Below are 22632 nucleotides of genomic sequence, written 5' to 3' on the forward strand. Positions count from 1 at the left end.
CAAATGATATTCAGTGTTTATAGTGTGCTAAGCACTTTATGTAAAGAATGAAAAGAACCAAATACCTCTACCTCTCCAAGTTGTTTTACTATCTTACTATAGATGAAAAATTGAAGTTTGGGGCTAGAATTGTGGTGTAGGAGGTAGACCTGAAAGAAACTTTTGGCTTCATTCAGCCCGGTGCAGCTCTGGCCCTTGCGGCTATCTGGGGAGTGAACCAGCAGATGGAAGATCTCTCTCTCTTTTATTTTAAAGATTTATTTATTTATTTGAAAGTCAGAGTTACACAGAGAGAGGGGAGAAAGAAAGGTCTTCTATCCGATGGTTCACGCCCCAGTTGGCCACAACGTCCAGAGCTGCACCGATCTGAAGTCAAGAACAAGGAGCTTCCTCCGGGTCCCCAACGCAGGTGCAGGGGCCCAAGAACTTGGGCCATCCTCTACTGCTTTCCCAGGCCATAGCAGAGAGCTGGATTGGAAGTGGAGCAGCCAGGTCTCCAACCAGCGCCCATATGGGATGCTGGCGCCTTAGACCAGGGTGTTAACCCCCTGTGCCACAGTGCCAGCTCCAGAACCCAGAAGATCTATCTCTCTCTCTCTCTCTCTCTCTCTCTCTCTCTAACTCTGACTTTTGAAACAAATAAATAAATCTTAAAAAAAAAAAATTGATGCTTAAGGAAATTAAGTAACTTTCCAAGACTGCATAGTCAGAAGTAAAGCTAGGCCGGCGCCGCCGCTCACTAGGCTAATCCTCTGCCTGCAGCGCCAGTACTCCAGGTTCTAGTTCCAGTTGGGGCACCGGTTCTGTCCTGGTTGCCCCTCTTCCAGGCCAGCTCTCTGCTGTGGCCCGGGAGGGCAGTGGAGGATGGCGCAGGTGCTTGGGCCCTGCACCCACATGGGAGACCAGGAAGGGGTGCCTGGCTCCTGGCTTCGGATCTATGCAGCACGCTGGCCGTAGCGGCCATTTGAGGGGTGGACCAATGGAGGGGAAGACTTTCTCTGTCTCTCTCACTAACTCTGCCTGTCAAAAAAAAAAAAAAATAAAAATCTAAACTTCAACAAATATTTATCGTATACCTGTTGTATGTTGAAGTTACAGTGGCCAGCAGGCCTTTAACATTTAAAAAAAATGTTTCTTTATTTACTTATTTGAAAGAGTTACACAGAGAACAAAAGAGATACGGGGGAGGGAGAGAGGTGAGAGAGAGAGAGAAAGAGAATGAATATTGCCCATCCTCTGGCTCATTTCCCCAAATGGCTGCAATAGCCAGGTATGGGTCAGGCCAAAGCCAGGAATCATGAGCATCTTCCAGATCTCCCATATGGGTGTAGGAGCCCAAGCACCTGGGCCATCTTCTACTGCTTTTCCCCGCCACAGAAGAGAGCTGAATGGGAAGTGGAGCAGCCGGGACTTAAACCAGGGCCCAGATGGGATGCTAGCACTGAAGGTGGCGGCTTTATCTACTACGCCACGGCGCTGGCCCCTTTTTTCAGTCTCTTATCTTTCAGCTTTGTTTTGGTTTCTGTTATAAATTTTCTTAAAATGGTGTAGTCATGTTTAGTAACCACTTATTTTACTTTCTATGTCTTATCTAATAATTTTTCCCTAATTCTGAGGTCATGGGGAAATATTCTATATTTTCTTTTTTTTTTTTTTTTTTTAATTTTTTTGACAGGCAGAGTGGACAGTGAGAGAGGGAGACAGAGAAGGTCCTCCTTTGCAGTTGGTTCACCCTCCAATGGCCGCTGTGGCCGGCGTGCTGCTGCTGGCGCATCACGCTGATCCGAAGCCAGGAGCCAAGTGCTTCTCCTGGTCTCCCACGCGGGTGCAGGGCCCAAGGACTTGGGCCATCCTCCACTGCACTCCCTGGCCACAGCAGAGAACTGACCTGGAAGAGGGGCAACCGGGACAGAATCCGGCACCCCGACCAGGACTAGAACCTGGTGTGCTGGCGCCACAGGCGGAGGATTAGCCTATTGAGCCGTGGCGCTGGCCCTATATTTTCTTCTAATCCAAAAAAGTTTATATATTTAGGTCTATAGTATACCTTTAGCATGTTTCATGAGTGATGAAAGGTAGTGACAGGTAGATGTTTTTATTTTTATCTTGAATGGATCATCATTTGTCCCAACATCATTTATTAAACAGCCCTTTTTTGGCATGGGCATTTGGTATAGCAGTTGAGACACTGCTTGGGATTCCCACGTTGCATATTGGAGTGATTGATTTTAGTTTCTGATCTGTTTCCAAGTCTTGCTTTCTGCTAAAATGTACACTGGGAGACAGCAGGTGACAGTCCAAATAGTTGGGTCCCTGCCACCCACGTGAGAGACCTGGATTGAATTCTGGGATATTGGTTGTGGCCTGGCACAGCCCTGGCTATTGCAGGCATTAGGGAAATGAACCAGCAGATAGGATGATCTCTCTGTTTCTCTGTCTGCCTTTCAAATAAAATGAAAATAAACTTTAAAAAAGAAGGATGTTTTAAAAAGATTTATTTATTTTTATTTGAAAGAGTTACAGATAAGGAGAGGGAGAGGCAGAGAAATAAAAGTCTTCTATCTGCTGATTGACTCCCAAGGTGGCCACAGTGGCCAGGGCTGGGTCAGGCCAAACCCAGGAGCCAGGAGCTTCTTCCTGGTCTCCCATGTGAGTATGGGGACCCAAGGACTTGGGCCATCCTCTGCTGCTTTCCCAGGCCCATTAGAGAGCTGGATCAGAAGTGAAGTGGCTGGGACTCGAACTGGCACCTATATGGGATACTGGTGATGCAGGTGGCAGCTTTACCTGCTATGCCACAGCACTGGTCCCAAAAGAGGGATTTTTTAGAAATAGTCATTTTTTTCATGGGCTTTAATGCTACCTTTGTCCCATTAAGTTTCCATCGTGGGTGGACTTTTTCTAGCCTTTAAATTCTATTTTTTTTTTATAAAGATGCCTCTATTGCTTCTTTTTTTAAAAATATTTATTTTATTTATTTGAAAGTCAGAGTTACACAGAGAGAAGGAAAGAGAGAGAGAGAGAGAGAGACAGACAGACAGACAGAGGTCTTCTATCTGCTGGTTCACTCCCCAGATGGCTGCAATGGCCAGAGCTGCCTGATCTGAAGCCAGGAGCTTCTTCCAGGTCTCCTACGCGGGTGCAGGGGTCCAAGGCCTTGGGCCATCTTCTACTGCTTTCCCAGGCCACAGCAGAGAGCTGGATGAGAAGTGGAGTAGCTGCAACTGGTGCACATATGGGGTGCTGGTGGCTTTACCTGCAAAGTGCCGGCCCCTGGATTTGTGTAGTTTAACTTCGATGGCATACAAAAACTACTTTCACCCTCCCTACATTTTATAGCTCCCCATCTCTTTAATTTGTTGATGGCACAAAATAACATCTTTACATGTTGTGTATCTAAGAACATAAACCAATAATTCTGTTTTTTTTTTTTTTTTTAAGATTTATTTTATTTATCTGAAAGACAGTTACAGAGAGAGGTAGACAGAGAGAGAGGTCTTCTATCCGCTGGTTCACTCACCCAGATAGCTGCAATGGCTGGAGCTGTGCCAATCCGAAGCCAGGAGCCAGGAGCTTCTTCCAGGTCTCCCATGTGGGTTCAGGGGCCCAAGGACTTCGGCCATCTTCTACTGCTATCCTAGACCATAGCAGAGAGCTGGATCAGAAGAGGAGCAGCTAGTACCAGAACTGGCGCCCATGTGGGATGCCGGTGCTTCAGGCCAGGGCTTTAATGTGCTGCGCCACAGTCTTGGCCCCAAACTAATAATTCTTTTAGATGTGTTTATCTAAGTGTTCAGTTACAAACCAGGTTTTTTTTTTTTTTCTTCAAAGATTTAGTTTTTTATTGGAAAGGCAGAGTAAGAGAGAGAGAGAGAGAGAGAGAAAGGAGGAAGGAGAGAAAGAAAAATTCTGTCTGCTTGTTCACTCCCTAAATGGCTTCAACAGTCAGGGATGGGCCAGGCCAAAACCAGGAGCTTAGAATTCCATCTGGGTCTCCCACATTCGTGGCATGTGCCCAAGCGCTTGAGCTATTGTCGTCTGCCTTCCAGAATGTGTGTTAAATTAAGTAAAATAGGCACTCTGTCGGATGCTGATGCAGGCATCCCAGATAGCTGCGTAACCCACTATGTTATAATGAGTACCCCCAAATACTAGCTGTGGGGAGCAGCCCGGACTGGACTGAGTTACTGGAATTAAGTCTTATTCTATGCATCTGCTCTCCCACAATATGGCGCTGGGAGAGGAGGAAACAGCTTCTACCCAGCTGCCTCTCACCAACTTGACAAGCTGCAGGACCTGCTCCTGATTGGAGGAGAGCAGCGTACTCGGCATGTGGGCAGCCAAGTTAGGATTGGCGGAGGAGGACTATAAAGGAGGAGAGAGACAACATGCACCAGGAACATTTAAGAGGAACATCTGAGCAGCCCCCGAGAGAGCCGGCCGGCGGTGTGCCGCTCCCCCGCGGAAGTGGGGAATGTGGCAGGGGGAACCGCCCTTCCACGGAGGTGGAAGGGACGGTAGCCAACCCGGGAAGAACCAGCAGCAAACCCGGGGAGGGCCGAGCAGACGAAAGAACAGCGCAGGGTCCTGTGTCGTTCCTCCACGAAGAGGGGGAGCGACATAATGGTGCCGTGACTCGGATATGAAGCCTAGGCAGGGTTTAGTGTCGTTCCTCCACGAAGAGGGGGAGCGACACTAGCTTTTATTTAAAAATGTGTAAGTTGAGCCAATATTGGGCACAGTGGGTTAAGCTGCCTCTTCAATGCTGTCTTCACATGAGTGCCAGGTTGAGTCCCTGCTGTTCTACTTTGAATTTAGCTCCCTGCTAATGTGCCTGGAACAGCACTAAAAATGGCCCAAGTACTTGGGCCCCTGCACTCACATGGGATACCTGGAAGAAACTCCAGGCTCCTGGCTTCAGATTGGCTCAGCTCTGGCTGTTGCTGCCATCTGGGGAGTGAACCAGTAGATGGAGGGCTTCTCTGCAACTCTGTCTTTCAAATAAATGGATAAATCTTTAAAAAAATTGTACTCCCTTAATTAAAAAAAATTATTTATTTTTTTAAAGGCAGAGTTACAGAGAGACAGAAGGGGGGAGAGAGAGAGAGAGAGAGAGATAGACAGACAGACAGATAGATAGTATGGGTGTGTGTGTGTTCCATCCATTGGTTTATTCCCCAGATGGCTGTAACAGCCGGAGCTGAGCTGATCTGAAGCCAGGAGCTAAGAGCTTTCTCTGGGTCTTCCATGCAAGTGAAGGGGCCCTAAGGGTGTGGGTCATCTTCCACTGCTTTCTCATAAGAGAGCTGGATCAGAAGTGGAGCAGCTGGGATGCAAACCAGCACCCGTATGGGATCTGGCACCACAGTTGGCAGCCTTACTCGCTATGCCACAGTGCTAGCCCCAAGCCATTATTTTTCAGATATTTTCTCTGCCTTTATTTCTGTCTTCCTTCTGGGACTGTCACAATGCATATGTTGGTTTGCTTGATAGTATCCCACAGGTCCTCTAAACTTTTCTTCAATCATTTTTGTTTCTCTTGTTCGTTTTGTTACTTCCATTATCTTTAAGTTCACTACCCAAATGCTACTTTGAATCTCTTTAGTGAATTTTCTGTTTTGGTTATTTTCAGCTCCAGAAAATTCTTTTTCTTTAAAGATTTATTTATTTACTTGAAAGTCAAAGTTACAGGCCGGCGCCACGGCTCACTAGGCTAATCCTCCGCCTAGCGGCGCCGGCACACCGGGTTCTAGTCCCGATTGGGGCGCCGGATTCTGTCCCGGTTGCCCCTCTTCCAGGCCAGCTCTCTGCTGTGGCCAGGGAGTGCAGTGGAGGATGGCCCAGGTGTTTGGGCCCTGCACCCCATGGGAGACCAGGAAAAGCACCTGGCTCCTGGCTCCTGCCATCGGATCAGCGCGGTGCGCCGGCCGCAGCACGCTGGCCGCAGCGGCCATTGGAGGGTGAACCAACGGCAAAGGAAGACCTTTCTCTCTGTCTCTCTCTCTCACTGTCCACTCTGCCTGTCAAAAAAAAAAAAAAAAAAAAAAGAAAGAAAGAAAGTCAAAGTTACACACAGAGAGAAGGAGAGAGAGAAATCTTCCATCCAGTGGTCATTCTCCAAATGGCTGCAACAGCTGGAGCTTCTTCTGGGTCTCCCATGTGGCTCAAGGACTTGGGCCATCTTCTACTGCTTTCCCAGGCCACAGCAGAGAGCTGGATCGGAAGTGGAACAGCCGGGACTCCAACTGGCTCCTATATGGGATGTCGGCACCTTAGGCGGCTTTACCCACCACACCACAGCGCTGTCCCCTGATCTTATTTCTGTTCTTGTCCCTTTATCTGTTTTCAACCTAGAACCAAATGATAATAATAATCCTTATAATAATCAAGACCTCTCTCTGTGTAAAACCCTTGTTCTTCCTGAAGTAAATGTTAAAAGTCCTTGCAGAAAGTCTACATGGTCCCCTCCCATTATCCCTCTGTCTCCTTCAATTATTCTTTCTAACTTTCACTCACGTGGCATCAACCATATTGGATTTCTTGCTGATCTCTTTTGAGGCTGTTAAATTTTCTGTTTCGTTTGACTAGAAAGCTGTTCCCTCAGTCATTGCTATAGCTTATTCCTCCTTTTGGGTCTTTACTTGTATGTCACATTGAGTCTTTATGAATACTTACTTTGAACTTTAGCCCTCTTTACTGCTAAATGCTCCCTATTCCTTTTGTTCATATATTTCCTTAGCCTTCATCACCACCCATGTGAATGCTGGGTTTTCTTTGCTTGTTTTCTCTTTGCTACCTAGCATGTAAGATTCATAAGGACAGAGACTTTTCCTTTATTTATTGCTGTACCCTTGTTACCTAAAAGTATACCAACATAAAATAGTGCTTAGCTAATATTTGCTGAAAGACCATATTAACAAACGGAGTGTACAGGTTATCCTGGTATAGATAGCTGTTTATTTTTTTTTAATTTAAGTTTATTTCTATACATAAGTTTGTTTAATGCAAAACAAATCCTTGAAAGGATTTAATAAGATTTTCAGCATCTGCACAGATAAATGTACTTTATTCCTAAAGAAAAAAAGCTATTTGGAGCAAGAAACCCTCTTAACATTTTTGCTTAAAGTATGCGTGTATGAAGGCAATATTCATTGTTTCACACATAAAGTCCGCATGATGAATTTTATACTGAAACCAAGATGTCTTATACCTCTCATTTCATCCTCTTCCTCTCTTGATTTAATGCAGCTAACTAGAGTGAAAAATCTGACAAGTTTGTATTAAGGGAAAAGCAACATGCAGAGTTTTGCAGGCCATCTTATGTGCAAAATGAACAGTATAAATGATAAATTTGGTCTTTAAAACCAATCAAGCAATATGACTTATGGTGTTTTAAAAGTCATGTTATTAATATTTGAAAAATTATCTATCGAACATTATGAAAGTTGTCTTTCCAGCTTGGTGGCAAATATTTTACTAAATATACTTTGGTTGCAAATTTTTAAGTTCCCCAAAGATAGGCTTAGTTTATTGATGCTTTTGCTTTACACTGAAGTCTTATCTATAGTATATAAAAGTGAATAAATTAAAGGGGACAAATAAAATGTCTTTTATTTTGCTTATTTAAAAGTTGCTCTTGGGGCTGGCGCTGTGGTAAAGTGGGTAAAGCCATTGCCTGCTTCGAGTCCCGGCTGCTCCACTTCTGATCCAGTTCTCAGCTATGGCCTGGGAAAACAGTGGAAGGTGGCCCAAGTCCTTGGGCCCTTGTATCCGAATAGGAGACCCAGAAGAAGTCCTGGCTCCTGGCTTCAGATCAGCCCGATAGCTGTTTATTTTTATCTTACTCATTTTCACAAAGAAGTAGAGGCAACAAAGTATCTAGTGACTAATTGGAGTCCATGAGAATATTTTTAAGTGAGCAGAGAGGATGACAGTTTAGAGAGTATTAAGAGTCAGAAGAGAACAGGACTTAGGAATGGGACCCTGTAATACCTACATGTGCCCAGAGAGCAGCATGCCCTTGGACGTGTGGGAATGCTGCTCAGGCTTTGTGCTTTGGAGAGCCTCAGCTGGGCTTCCTCTAGCTCAGGGATGGGGAAAGTCCAGAAGGCCTGCAAAACCATTTGGTCTGGCTCTGCCAAGGCAACTGTAGGCAGGACTCAAAAGTCAATAAAGGTATATAGCAGGCTAAGTTTTCTTTTCTTTCTTTCTTTTTTTTTTAGAATTTTATTTATTTATTTGAGAGGCCGAATTACGGAGAGAAAGGTCTTCCATCCACTGGTTCACTCCCCAGATGGTCACAATGGCCATGAGTCTCCCACATGCATGTAGGGACCCAAGCACTTGGGCCATCTTCCACTGCTTTTCCTGGCCATCAGCAGGGAGCTGCATTCGGAGTGGAGCAGCTGGGACATGAGCTGTCACTCATATGAGATGCTAGGCTGTGAGCAGAGGCTTAGCCTATTATGCCACAGTGCCGGCCCCCAGCAGGCTGGTTTTTTTTTTTTTTTTTTTTAATTTATTTAAAAGGAAGAGTTACAGAGAGAAAAGGAAAGAAAGCAAGAGTGAGCAAGGGAGTTAGAGATAGGAATATCTTCCATTCTCTGGTTCACTCCCCAAATGGCTGCAAGGGACAGGGCTGGGCCAGGCTGAAGCCAGGAGCCCAGGACTCCATCTGGATATCCCACATGGGTGGTGTGGATGCAAGTACTTGGCCATCTACTGCCTTTCTGGGCGCATTAGCAGGGAGCTGGATTGGAAGTAAAATAGCTGAAATTTGAACCAGCACCACAATGCTAGGCCCTAGCAGACTTTAAGTTGATTTTGTATGGCATGAATGATGTTTTAAATCTCTAAGTGACTCTTGCCACCACCACCACCACCACCCCCGCCAAAAAAAGGTTCTCCATCCATGTTCTAGCAATCCACAGAGTGAAGATTTTTGGGAAGCAAGGTGATTAGTCTACCTGATATCTTCCTAGATTAATCTGCGAAGTTTGGATCCCAGAATTCCTTGCCCCATGTATCCCTTCACAGGTGTCCTCCCTGATTTTTTCTTGACTGTAGCACACACATGCTCCTGTAGGTCTGAGAGTTGGCTAAGGAGCAACTCTTTGCTGCCATTTTAGCAGAGCTGGGACATGTGGGCTGTGATGCCCATATTTGCAGGCATGTAAAGTCCTTTGTAGTATTGAATGGAGCTGAAGTTTGGAAAAGAAAAGAGGTAGATAGGCCTCAGGTGAGAAAAGGGGGGTGGCCTTTCTCATGCCCTCATAGAACTTGAGGGAATCAGAATTTAAAATTGGAATGGCTATTTAGGTTGTTATAAAAATATATTTGTCGGGGCCAGCGCCGTGGCTCACTTGGTTAATCCTCCACCTGTGGCGCCGGCATCCCATATGGGCGCCACGTTCTAGTCCTGGTTGCTCCTCTCCAGCCTAGCTCTCTGCTGTGGCCCGGGAGGGCAGTGGAGGATTGCCCAAGTACTTGGGCCCCTGCACCCACATGGGAGACCAGGAAGAAGTGCTTGGCTCCTGGCTTTGGATTGGCGCAGCTTGCCGGCCGTGGCAACCATTTGGGGAGTGAACCAGTGGAAGGAAGACCTTTCTCTCTGTCTCTCTCTCTCTCTCTCTCTCTCTCACTGTCTACAACTCTACCTGTCAAATAAATAAATTAAAAAAAATAAAGATATATTTGTCAAGATAGGAGGATAGAATAATAATTCATGGCATATTGGCTTGATTTAAAATATTTAAACAGATGATGTATGGGCTTCCATTTATGTGTACTCTTAAGCCACTTGAGAATAGGGTTGGAATTGTAAGAGTAAGTAGAAAAGGAGTAGCTATAAAGGTAGAAATAAATTCAAGATAGAGTTTCATGGCAGGAATGATAAACAGTGGCACATGTGTCAGAGGTATCAGGTCCTATGAAGACAGACGTGTATCCACTGGACATGACAAGCAGAATTTAGTAAGAAGTTTCATTTGAGTGGCAGCAGATGTCAAACCTTGATAGAAGGGGGTATAACTGGGGAATTAGGAAGTGGAGACAGTACAGAAGATTTCTAGAACTTTATCTGAGAATGGAAGGAACTAGAGTGGTAGCTGGAAAGGTATATAGGATCATGGAAGGGGATTTTCCATTTTTAAGATGAGAGGGTCTTATAAATGTTTATCTCTGAAAGGAGACAACATTAAGAGAAGGTTAAGGAGAAAGAAGGAATACACTGATGGCGCAAGGCCTGAGATCTAGTGTGTAAGTTGATAGATTTGTCTTTGTAAGAAGGAGGGCTATTTGAAGACTTGAGAGACAGAAAAAACAACTTAATGGGTTAACATTGTTTTATAGTACTTTTTGGGTTAGTCGTCCTTTTTCAAACTTGGTTTTATATGCCCGGGGAGCAGGTGTTATACATGTGGCCAGTTATTAAAAACCTGTTGGTTGATTGAAATACAGTCCATAATGGTGCATAAGCTGTGTTTGTTGGGTCTGTCTTTACTCAGAAATTCTTATTTAGTGATTACTTAAAATTTTAAGTTTGATAACCTGCAATAACTTCTTTATTGAGTAAATTATGTAAATATATATCATCAAGTTTTAGAGGTGATTTGCTTAAATAAGTATTTACTATCTGAATCAAATCTAATTTGAGCAAAATGTTTTTGATAGAATTATATTAATACTGTCTTTTTTCCACTCTCATTAGTAGTTCCAAAGAACTGCTGGTTCAGATTTTAGCTTTTGCGAAGTTGTGAAAATAGTGAAGGATGCTTAGACAACTTAACATTCAAATTGTAAGTAAAATTTATTTCTGCTATTTTTATGTGTATGTTTAGAGAACAAATTGTGGAAATAGCCATTACTTTAATATGATCATAGTAAGCTTTAGTGTAGGTATTTTTTTTAAAATACAGATACTTCCTCTTCCAGTTTATGTTTGTGAGATAAAAAAGAGACTAATAATATTGAATCAGTTTTAGTGAAATTTTTGCTTGTATTTATTTTTTTGAATTTATAAATATATTTATTTCCATATCTGTATTGCCACTAATCAAACTTAATATAAGAGTATACTATTAATAGTGATTTATTAGAAATATATACTCTTACTTTGGAAATTTATATTTATTAAATAAAAGTTAAAAAAATATAAAAACAAACAAAATATGTACTCTTTTCTCTTAAAATATGCTTAATTTCTCAGTTTTGACATTTAAAAAATCCTGTTAGCAATACCTGTTGATATATGTGATACATACAAAATAAAAAAAATAACTTTTATGAATAAGTTAATGCATAAATCCATATGGCAGATATATCGACATTCATCTCTATAAGGGGAAAAACTTAGTTTGCTAAGAGGTTACTTGAATAATATATACCTTATTCTTTGAACTAGTAGCAAAACAGTCATTGAGGAAAGATTGATAAAATATGATCATGTAATTCCAAATGGTCTTAATACTGCCATAAGCAAAAATCATTCATTTTAAAAAGTTGTTTATTTACTTACTTCAGAAACAGAGACATAGAGCAAGAACCCTCTAGTCCACTGGTTCACTCTCTAAATGCTTGGATTGGCTGAGGCTGGGCGGGGTGGAAGCCAGGAGTAGGGAACTCAATCCAGTTTTCCCCACAAGGGTGGCGGCAGGAACCCAATTCCTGGAGTCAGGAGCAACGTATTGAACCCCCAAGTATTCTGATGTGGGGCATGGGTATCTTAACTGCCAGGCCAGACACCCATTTCAAGAGTTTTTATTGTATTATTCAAACAAGCAAACAAAATGAGCCAAAGAAGAGCAGAGTATTTACAAATGAATAAATCTTTTAATTTATTAAGTAGGCATATTGTTTTAGAAGTTGTCTCAGTCAGAAGTTGTCTCAGTCCACATATTTAGTGTATAAAAGATTTCAAAAACTTATGCTAAAACATTTCAGAAATAAAACTATTTCATAAAGGTAGAAGTTGTAACATTTTATTTTCTATGCACAACAGATTAGTAAGAAATTGGTGTGTTTTTGAATTTGAGTATTAACTGTTAAGAGGTAGAATGTTCATTACTGCCCTCTTTTGACATAGGATTGTATAAGTCTATCACCTTTTTCTTAGGTAAAGCATTGTTAAAAATTAGATTGCTGTGGTGTAGCAGGTAAAGCTGCCATCTGCATCGCCAGCATCCCAAATAGGCTCCAGTTCGAGACTTTGCTGCTCCACTTCCAATCCAGATCCCTGCTAATGGGAAAGCAGTAGAAGATGGCCCAAGTGCTTGGGTCCCTGCACCCACAAGAGAGATGTGGATGAAGTTCCTGGCTCTTGGCTTTGGCCTGGCACAGCCTTGGCCATTGCAACCATTTGGGGAGTTAACTAGTAGATGGAAGATCTCTATCTCTGTCTCTCTCTGTGCCTTTCAAATAAATAAAAATAAATTAAAAAAAATTAGATTGCAAAAATAAGTTATGCTTTGTACCTGTCCTGTGTATTTTTTAACTTTAAAAATTCTTCCTCTTTTTAGGTTCTCTGGTTTATCATCTTTAGAAGATTGGATATCTGGATATCTACTCTACTCCATCTCTTTTGACTTAAACATGATAATGCAAAACCATAACACTGGCAGTCATCTATGAACCTTTAATTACATTGGTAGTAGCATTTGAAGCTTCCTCAGGGAATTAACAATGACATCAGCTGTGGTTGACAGAGGAGGTTCTGTTGTGGAACTTTCCAGCAATGGAGTAGAAAATCAAGAGGTTAGGCATCTGATGTATTATTTCTCTTTTGTTTGTAGAAATCAATGCATGAACTAATTTTGAAATTAATGGTAAACAGGCATTTGGGAGGAAGAATGCACAATGCATGGAATTGTATGTGTACATGTCATTGTATGTTCATGTACTTGCAATTTAGATGGCTGAGGAAGATACCACAGGACTCACCTGACTAGATGGAGCATGCATATATTAGAGTGAACATAGAGAGAGGGGAAAATGGAGAGAATACTGTAGTATTAGATAGATGAACTTAAACCCTGATAAGACCCATTGTCTGGGTTTATGGAATATAGATATGTACTGTACGTGTATATCTAATTAGATTTATCCTAAGTTAGAATTTTGTAGCTGCTTTACTTGTCATCTTTATTTCTTAGTTATTCTGTTCAATTCAGTGTGGAGATCTGTCATAGTTATTACCATCTAATATGCATGCTTAGGAATTTAACTGTTTAGTAAATCAGAAAAAAATTCAAGTTTTAAAATTTTATAGTTATAAAATTAGGTGTTTATAGTACATTTGGTAATTTTTTGTTAATGATACCATTGAGGAATAAGATGGGAGTAGAGAATGACAGTACTGAAAATGTATGGACTTACAGGTCCTGGCTTCTATTCCCACCATTCAGTAAAGACTGGATATTGGAAGGGATCGAAATTATAATATAATGGTGCTGTCAGAATAATGGACAAATATTTGGTTAGATATGAGGTTAAAAAATGGAGATTTTTCTATATGAAAAGAATCTGTTTTCTCTGTGTTCTGTGAAAGAGCATGATGTTACTCATATTTGGCAGTAGTGTGGTGGTCTAGTGGCATGCCTGTGAAACAAATTCAGACGTCAGAGTGTGTGTTTTAGAGATTGGATTCTTCTTCTTTCTTGGTTGGTGTCTGTTTGGTCTTTTAAGATCCAGATCAGCCATGAGCAAATTAAATGTGAAGTGAGCAAAGTGAAAGTATTCTTTTTCCTTTGTCTGTGGACTTGGTGACTCCTAAATGTTCCTTTTGTATATGAATTCAGAACTAGAGTTCATTAAGAGAGGCCACAGCTACAAAACGTAATTTATTCCCATACTGAATTTGTTTTTTCCTTCAAGATTCACTTTGTGTGCAATCACCTCCAGGCAATGAATCACCATAGATAAGGGACTTGGGCACTTCCATCCTCTTCTGTATTAACAAGACCAAATATTGCTTGTTTTTCAAAGTGCTTATCTCTGTCCTATAGTTTTGGCATTTGATGCAGTGAGGGAAGTGGCCAAGAACAATAGGCACAATATATGTAAATTGTGTGGATTAAGAAGTGTGAGAAATACAAGAACAACAGTTTCTGGAAAGCATATATTTTTTCTTTACATGGAACCCCAGATGCCATGGCCAAGAGAATGCCTTGTCATAAAAGAATCTGATAAGCAAAATGACTTTACCAAGTTGTTACTGACTGATGACTTATTTTGTAATCCTACAGGGTAGTCATGTTTTATGGAGGAAGTCAGAAGTCAGCAGCCTTAATGAGCATTTTGGGTTGTTTGGCACCAGAGTGGGTGAAACTACTCTTGGGGAATTCTTTGTTCAAATTATACTATGTCGATACTCCCTTTAATTCATGTGTTCCTCTGACACACACACATATACACACACAAACATACCTCCACATGTATATATTTAATATGTATTTTAATTGACTTAGCAATTACACCTTATTTATGGGATACATAATACATGTGTACAATGTGTAATGATTGGATCAGTATAATTATCCTATCACCTCAAACATCATTTCTTTTTATTGGGAACATGAAAATTCTGCCTATCAGCTATTTTGAGACAATTAATACCATTATTTGTTTTCCATCGACTACCCTGCTGTTCTATAGAACATTAGAAGTTATTCTTCCTATGCAGCCATACCCTTGTAGTCATTAGCGATCATCTCTCCATTCCCTCCTTTCTGCTATCCTTTGCATCCTCTAGTAATCATTATTCTGTGCTCTACTTCTATGAGATCAACTTTTTAGCTTTCACATATAAATGAGGACATATAGTAATTGTCTTTTGGTGCTTGACATTTTTCACTTAACGTAATGTCCTGCAGGCTCATTCATTTTGCTGCAAATGACAAGATTTTATTCCTTTTTGTTTGCTTGTTTTTTGGCTGAATAATATTCAATTGTGACTGTTTAGTGAATGTCAAGTTCTTTTCTGGGCACCCAGAGATAAAGTATTTCAGAAGAATTATAAAAGTAATACAGATATAGAGAAGGTGGTATATAGGTAATTTAATTAAGGCCATTAGGGAAGCCTTCTCTGAAGAGGTAACATTTCAGTTTAGAGCTAAATGAAGTGAGGCATCTGGGAGGGGAGAGAATTTCAGGAAACGAAAAGTCACAAGTATTGCAAATATATTCTGATTTTACAAAGAGTCTTGAGGATAGTGCTATTTGAAAGATATTTTTTGTCTTAACAACTTTTCAGGATTGTGTTTCCTGCAAATAATAATATCTAGACTCTAAAATGTAGGATGGGATAGGAGTTATTTTTAAGATTTTATAAGCATAGTCTCAGAATCAATGAGACTGAAGCATATGAAAGAAGGCTTCAACTAACAGAGATAAGATTTTATATGGGTAGAGAAGGAGAGGTGGAGGGAGAAGGAAGATAAAGAAAGAGATCTTCTATCTGCTGGTTCACTACCCAAATGGCTATAACAGCTGGTTCTGTGTCAGGCTAAAGCCAGGAGTCTAGAACACCATCCAGGGCTCACGTAGAGTTGGCAGGGGCCCAAGCATTTGGACCATTTGCTACCTCCCCCAGCACATCAGCAGGGAGCTGGATGTTGGAAGCAGAGTAGCCAGGATGAGAACTGGCACTGGGACCTGAGCCCAACCGACTGCACCACAACACTGGCCCCAAGAGATATACTTTGTACTCGGGCAGGAGAGATGGGATTGGTCAATATTGTGGAGGTCAGTTTACCACAATTAACCTATATATTTTAATTCCATGTCTATCAAATATTAGGACAAATTTGGAAAATTAATCACACAAGCCTTAGTAATAACAGGAACAAATATATTACAGGTGGATCTATCAGAAATGGGAGGTTAATACAGAAAAAGGAGCTGGTGCTGTGGCACAGCTGGTAAACCTCCGTCTGCAGCGCTGGCATCCCATATGGGTACTCCTGCTCCACTACTGATCCAGCTCCCTACTAATAACCTGGAAAGCAGCAGAAGATGGCCCAGCTCTGGTTGTTACAGACATTTGGGGAGTGAACCAGTGGATGGAAGCTCTCTGTAACTCTCCTTCTCAATTAAGTAAATAAATCATTTTTAAAAATACAGAAAAAGCTTTTAAATGAGTTTAAATAAAATTTTAAAGTTATACACCAAATGCAAGTTCTAGAGAGTGTCTGCTCTGGCAGAAATTGAGAGTTCTTCCACTTCAGGTCGTGATGAAATAACTGAGTCCAGACTTAATACTCCCATCATAAACAACTAGAAAACGGGACAAGACATATGAAACCACATTTTTGAAACACTGGACGAAGGTCAGCATAGGACTGTACTTCTTGAGAGAAAGAAGGTCATTTCTTTGATTGTACTGGCGTATTGCTCAGAGCTTTTCTGGACCACAGTGTAGGGAAAAGGTGTCTAAACAGAGCTTAACTGTAACACTCAATTGAGGAAACAAAATTTGGGATTTTGGAGACTGAAGCAGCTAAGTTTAGGGGTAGAGTATTTAGTAGGAAGATGCTGCCCGGGGAAAGAACACCAGAACTCTGCCTTGGGGTCCCTGAGTCAATGGCTGAATAATAACCTATTCAGGTGTAACACAGTATTCCAGGAAACAAGGTAAAGAATGTCCAGAAAAGTGTAAGCTCAGTAATTCAGAATTCACTGCGAGATCTTCGGAGTTGTAGTCAGCTGGAGCAGACAGTCCCCTGTGCACAGATAGAGATGTGTGTAGGGTAGGAAAAGAAAACTACGAACGAATATCCTTCACAAACATTTTAAAAGGCATTGCTTTTTTTTTTTTCTAAGATTTATTTATCTTTTTGAAAGGCAGAGTTACAGAGAGAGAGAGGGGAAGAGAGAGAAAGAGAGATTTTTCATCTGCTGATTTAGTCCCCAGATGGCTGCAATGGCTAGAGTTGGGCCAGGCCAATGCCAGGAGGAGCCAGGAGCTTCTTCCTGGTCTCTCATGTGGGTAGCAGGGGCCGTAGCACTTGGGCCGTCTTCCACTGCTTTTCCCAGGCCATTAGCAGGGAGCTGGATTAGAAGTGGAGCAACCAGGACATGAACTGGCACCCATATGGGATGCTGGCATTGCAGGCAGTGGCTTAACCAGCTGTGCCACAATACCTGCCCCTTAATGAGGATTCTTAATAAAACACTAACAGTCAAATCCAGCAGCATACAAAAGGGATCATGTCATGACCAAATGAAGTTTATTACATGAAGGTAGGTTTAATCAATGTAATTCACTATATTAACAGTGAAAAAGAAAAATTATGTAGATACAGAAAACTCCTTTGCCATAATTCAACACCTATTCATTATATGGACAGCCTGAATTAGTAATAAAAGTCAAGTCTGAAACCTGATGAAGTGCATCTGTGAAAAGCCACAGCCAACATTATGCTTTAGGTGAAACACTGGCTAGTTTTCCTTTTAAGATGGGGAGCAAAGTCTCAATGTCTGCTCCAAGCATTTCTATTAAACATTACACTGACAACATTACTGCAAGTCAAGAAAAAGAAGACTCATGTTCAAAAAAAAAAAAATGTAGTAAAACTGTCTTTGTTTTTAGAATATACAGTCATTCACATAGAAATTCCTAAGAAATCTACACAGTAACTATTAGACCTAGTAAATTTAGAATGATTGAAAGATTTAAGGAAACTGGGCCCGGAGCCGTGGCTCACTTGGCCTCCTCCGCCTGCCACACCGGCATCCTATATGGGTGCCAGGTTCTAGTCCTGGTCGCTCCTTCTCCAGTCCAGCTCTTTGCTGTGGCCCAGTAAAGCAGTGGAGGATGGCCCAAGTGATTGCCCCCCCCCCCCCCCCCCACGTCAGACCAGGAAGAAGTGCCTGGTGCTGGCCATAGCAGCCCAGCCGTTTAGGGGGTGAACTAATGGAAGGAAGACCTTTCTCTCTCTCACTCTCTGTAACTCCACCTGTTATTTAAATAAATAAAAAAATCTTTTTAAAAAAAAGATATAAGGAAACTATGTAAAAATAATTATATATAAAAGTAACATAAATTGGAAAATGAAATTTTAAAAGCAGTACTATTTAACAGAGTTATCAAATAGCAAAGGGATAAATTGATTGAAATCTGTGGAAAACCTATGCACAGTAAACTACAGAATATTGTTGGGAATTAAAGAACTGAATAAATGGAGATAAAGCATTTTTTTATGGATTGGAAGACATGGTTTACGAACAAAGCTGCAGGGCTCACTCATCTGATTTGAAGACTTACTATGAAGCTTTACTAATTGAAACAGTGTGTTATTGGTGTACCAGTGGACATGACTGGTCAGTGGAATGTGATATAGAACCACACATCATGAGGGTGCTTCAGAAAGTTCATGGAAAATGAAATAAGTTTATTTTGGTGCAAAACATTTTTTCCATAATGTTCATTTTCCATGAACTTTTTGAATATTTCTTATGTGAATCGAAACTTTTTTGCACCCAGAAATGTTTATCTTTTAATTCAGTTTTGCCACAGTCTTTTTGAAGTACTCTTGTATAAGTATGATTTTTTTTTAAGATTTATTTACTTATTTGAAAGGCAGAGTTACAGAGAGGCAGAAGCAGAGAGAAATAAAATTCAATGGAGAAGGGATAGTCTTTAACAAATGATGGTGGAGCATCTGGATATCAATATGCAAATAATTGAACCACAGTACTTTCTCACATGGTACACAGTAGTTCAATGTTGGCAACAATATAAAATCTAGACTATAAAAATTTTTAGAAGAGAACAGAAGAGAAGGCGTTCTCATCCTTGAACTAGGCAATAGTTTCTTAGGTTGAACACAAAAGAACATGAACTTTTAAAAAATGCACTTCATTTAATTTAAAACTTTTGCTCTTTAAAAAATACTGTTATCGTAATAAAAAGGAAAACCAGAGATCGGAAGAAAATATTTACAGCATATATACTGACAAAATTGTTATTCTCAACACAATAATAAGGTAGAAGTAACCCGTTATAATAGGTAATAGATTTGAACAGATAACTGTGAATAACCAGTAAACACAAAGATGCTATAGATACTATTAGCTACCAAGGAAATGCAGATGAAAACCACAGAGAGCATCCTACTCTACACTTAACACAAAATGATGGAATTTAAATCGGGAATCGTTAATGCTTTTTTTTTTTCCAGATTTATTTTTATTTATTTGAAAGGCAGAGTTAGAGAGGCAGAGGCACAGAGAGAGAGAAAAAGAGGTCTTCCATTTGCTGGTTCACTCTCCAAATGGGCGTAATGGCTGGAGCTGGGCTGATCTAAAGCCAGGAGCCAAGAATTTCTTCCGGGTCTCCCATGTGAGTGCAGGGACCCAAGGATTTGGGCCGTTTGCTGCTTTCCTTGGCCCTAGCAGAGAGCTGGATTGGAAGTGGAGTAGCCGGGACTCCATTTGGTGCCCATATGAGATGCCAGCACTGCAGGCAGAGGCTTTACCTGCTACTATGCCATAATGCTGGCAATGGACAGTTTTATGGAGTTATGCTACATGTTGGAAGTAATGGGGAGCAGCTGGAACTTTCTACATGGCCAGTGGGAATGTAAAATAATATAACCACTTTGGAAAATAATTTGATAGTTTTTTTTAGAGTAAATGTGTGATTACTGTTTGATCTGCTAACTTGACTTGTTGGTAAATATGGAATGGAAGGAAGGATAGAGAAGAGCAGGGGTGTTTATCAGAGCACCATAGCCATATGAAGATAGGTAAATGGATAAACAGTTGATGTGTCTACAGTGGAATTTTCAACAAGATGAACTATTGATGCATGCCAATATTAAAGAAGTGGGATGTACAAGTGCATCCATTATTGATTTCTATATAAAATTTTAGAAAAGGCAGATCTGTAGAAGTAGGAATCTTGGGCTGGTGCTGTGGCGTAGTGGGTAAAGCCACCGCCTGCAGTACCAGCATCCCATATGGGCACCAGTTCAAGTCCTGGCTGCTCCACTTCTGATCCAGCCCTCTGCTATGGCCTAGGAGAGCAGTAGAAAATGGCCCAAGTCCTTGGGTCCCTGAACCCACATGGGAGACCCGGAAGAAGTTCTTGGCTCCTTCCTGGTTTTGGATTGGCCCAGCTCCTGCCATTGCTGCCATCTGGGGAGTGAACCAGTAGATGGTAGGCTCCCTCCCCCCACCCCGCCCTCTGTGCCTCTGCCTTTCAAATAAATAAATAAATTTTTTTTGTTAATTTATTTGAGTTAGAGAAAGAGAGAAAGGTCTTCCTTCCGTTGGTTCACTCCCCAAATGGCCACTACAGCCAGCGCTGCGCCGATCCAAAGCCAGGAGCCAGGTGCTTCTTCCTGGTCTCCCACACTTGGTGCAGGGGCCCAAGCACTTGGGCCATCCTCCACTGCCCTCCCGGGCCACGGCAGAGAGCTGGATTGGAAGAGGAGCAACCAGGACTAGAACCGACACCCATATGGGATGTCGGCACTGCAGGCGGAGGATTAACCAAATTAGCCATGGCACTGGCTTCATGAATCTTAAAATTAGGAATCTATAGGGGTAGGTTGATGGTTGCCTAGGCCTATGTATAGTGTGTACAGGTGTGTTGTTTACTTTTTCAGTGGTGTAATTGTGGAGTAATGAAAATATGTTTCTTGACTGTAACAGTAGTTACAGGGATGTCTGTGCTTGTGATAATCCATGAATACTTAGAATGGGTGCAGTTTATATAAATATACGTAGATAAAGCTAATTAAAAGTAAGGTTTAAATTCAGTAAAAATATATAATATTAGATTAATATTAGATTTTTAGCTGTTGAGGCAGATTCTGCCACAAATTCAATATTATTCACTTGGTATTTCTTTTTAAAGTTTCCAAATTACCTCTTGGCTTTAAGTTTTTTTTTTTTTTTAAGAGTTCTTTGTTCATATTTGAAAGGCAGATACAGAGAGAAGGGGGGAGGGAGGGAGGGAGGGAGGAGAGAGAGAGCGCTTCTATCCTCTGTTCACTCCCCAAGTGGCCACAATGGCAAGAGCTGGAGGCAGGAGGTTCCTCCTGTTTTCCCACATGAGTGCAGGGGCCCAAGGGCTTAGGCCACCTTCTGCTACTTTCCCAGGCACATTAGCAGGGAGCTGGATTGGAAGTGGAGCAGCCAGGACTTGAATCCACGCTCATATGGGATGCCATCACTATAGGTGGAAGTTTAGTCTGCTAAGCCAAAGAGCCCACCCCATTGGCTTTAAGTTTTTGTGGTTGTCATCTCAATTATTTTTAAATTTAAAGGAAAACCTTTTGATTTTTCTTAGTTATACAGGATTATTGTAAAAAAACAGCAAACTCAAACACATTGAGAAAATCAAAGTCCATCTCTTATCTGCTCACCTCTCTCCCACCATGTTATTAATAGTTTGAGATATATTTTTCTAAACTTTTTAGTGTACATGCAAAATAAGTATGTAGCTGGAATTATATAATACTGTTCTATAGCTCATTCTTCCAACCCCATTTCCCACTTGTTTGTATCATGGATAATCTTCCATTCCAATGTATATATACCTGCCTTAACCTATTAATTGATGCTTAACAGTTTTTTGTTGTATGGACATATGTTAATTTATTGTTATTTTCTAATGTTTTTTTTTTTTCTTTTGCCTTTATAAATATCTAAGTTAGCAGCTAATCTTAAAACTGGCTTAGCATAGCAAGTAGGTTTTTTTTTTTTGTTTTTTTTTTTTTTTTGTTTTTTGACAGGCAGAGTGGACAGTGAGAGAGAGAAACAGAGAGAAAGGTCTTCCTTTTTCCGTTGGTTCACCCCACCATGGCCGCTGAGGTCAGTGCCCTGCGGCTGGTGCACCTCACTGATTGAAGCCAGGAGCCAGGTGCTTCCTCCTGGTCTCCCTTGAGGGTGCAGGGCCCAAGTATTTGGGCCATCCTCCACTGCATTCCCAGGCCACAGCAGAGAGCTGGACTGGAAGAGGAGCAACCAGGACAGAATCCAGCGCCCTGACCGGGACTAGAACCTGGTGTGCCAGCGCTGCAGGTGGAGGATTATCCTAGTGAGCCGTGGCGCCGGCCGCAAGTAGTTTTTAGTTAGGTAATATTTATTTGGAACAGCTTCTAGGGGAGATAGAGGAGATTAGTTCCTCCAAAGTCTGACAAACCTTGTGTTTCAGTTTTTGCTTTTTTAAAAAATTTATTGATTTATTTGAGAGACAGAGAGAATAGAAGAGACACGAAGATCTTCCAGCTGCTATTTCACTTCAAATATGCATTTTTATTTAAAAATTTTTTTCAAAATATTTATTTATTTTATTTGAAAGTCAGAGTTATAGAGAGAGAGAGGGCGAGACAGAGAGGAAGATCTTCCATCCCTGGTTCACTCCCCAAATAGCTACACTGGCCTGAGCTGGGCTGATCTGGAACCAGGAGCCAGGTCTCCCGTGTTGGTGCAGGGGCCCAAGCACTTGGGCCATCTTCTGCTGCTTTCTGAGGCCATTAGCAGAGAGATGGATTGGAAGTGGAGCAACCGGGACTCGAATTGGCTCCCATATGACGCCAGTGCCTCAGGTGTCAGTTTTATATGCTACGTTATTGTGTAGGCCTCATGTTTCAGTTTTGATAAGACTTTTGAAGGTGATGTTAAGTC

At 41.4% G+C, this 22632-nt stretch overlaps 1 protein-coding gene across 33 annotated transcripts in view; it reads left to right on the forward strand.

The window, feature by feature from the left end:
• Positions 1-22632, forward strand: part of ELF2 (E74 like ETS transcription factor 2) — a 113388-nt gene that overhangs the window by 21947 nt on the left and 68809 nt on the right. For 21 of the 33 annotated variants that reach the window (XM_070047561.1, XM_070047560.1, XM_070047548.1 and 18 more), the window contains exons 2-3: positions 10709-10796; positions 12516-12750. The exons of 7 other annotated variants lie outside the window; for them this stretch is intronic. Coding sequence is in view for 13 of the 26 variants with exons in the window: in XM_070047548.1 (XP_069903649.1) it covers positions 12679-12750 (72 nt within the window). In the remaining 13 variants the exon portion in view is untranslated. Of the gene's footprint in view, positions 1-10708; positions 10797-12515; positions 12751-22632 lie in introns of those variants that run through there. 5 more of the 33 variants (XM_070047552.1, XM_070047555.1, XM_070047553.1 and 2 more) reach the window with 1 other exon arrangement.

This window comes from Oryctolagus cuniculus, chromosome 8 (genome assembly GCF_964237555.1).
Source record: "Oryctolagus cuniculus chromosome 8, mOryCun1.1, whole genome shotgun sequence".
Lineage (NCBI taxonomy): Eukaryota > Metazoa > Chordata > Mammalia > Lagomorpha > Leporidae > Oryctolagus > Oryctolagus cuniculus.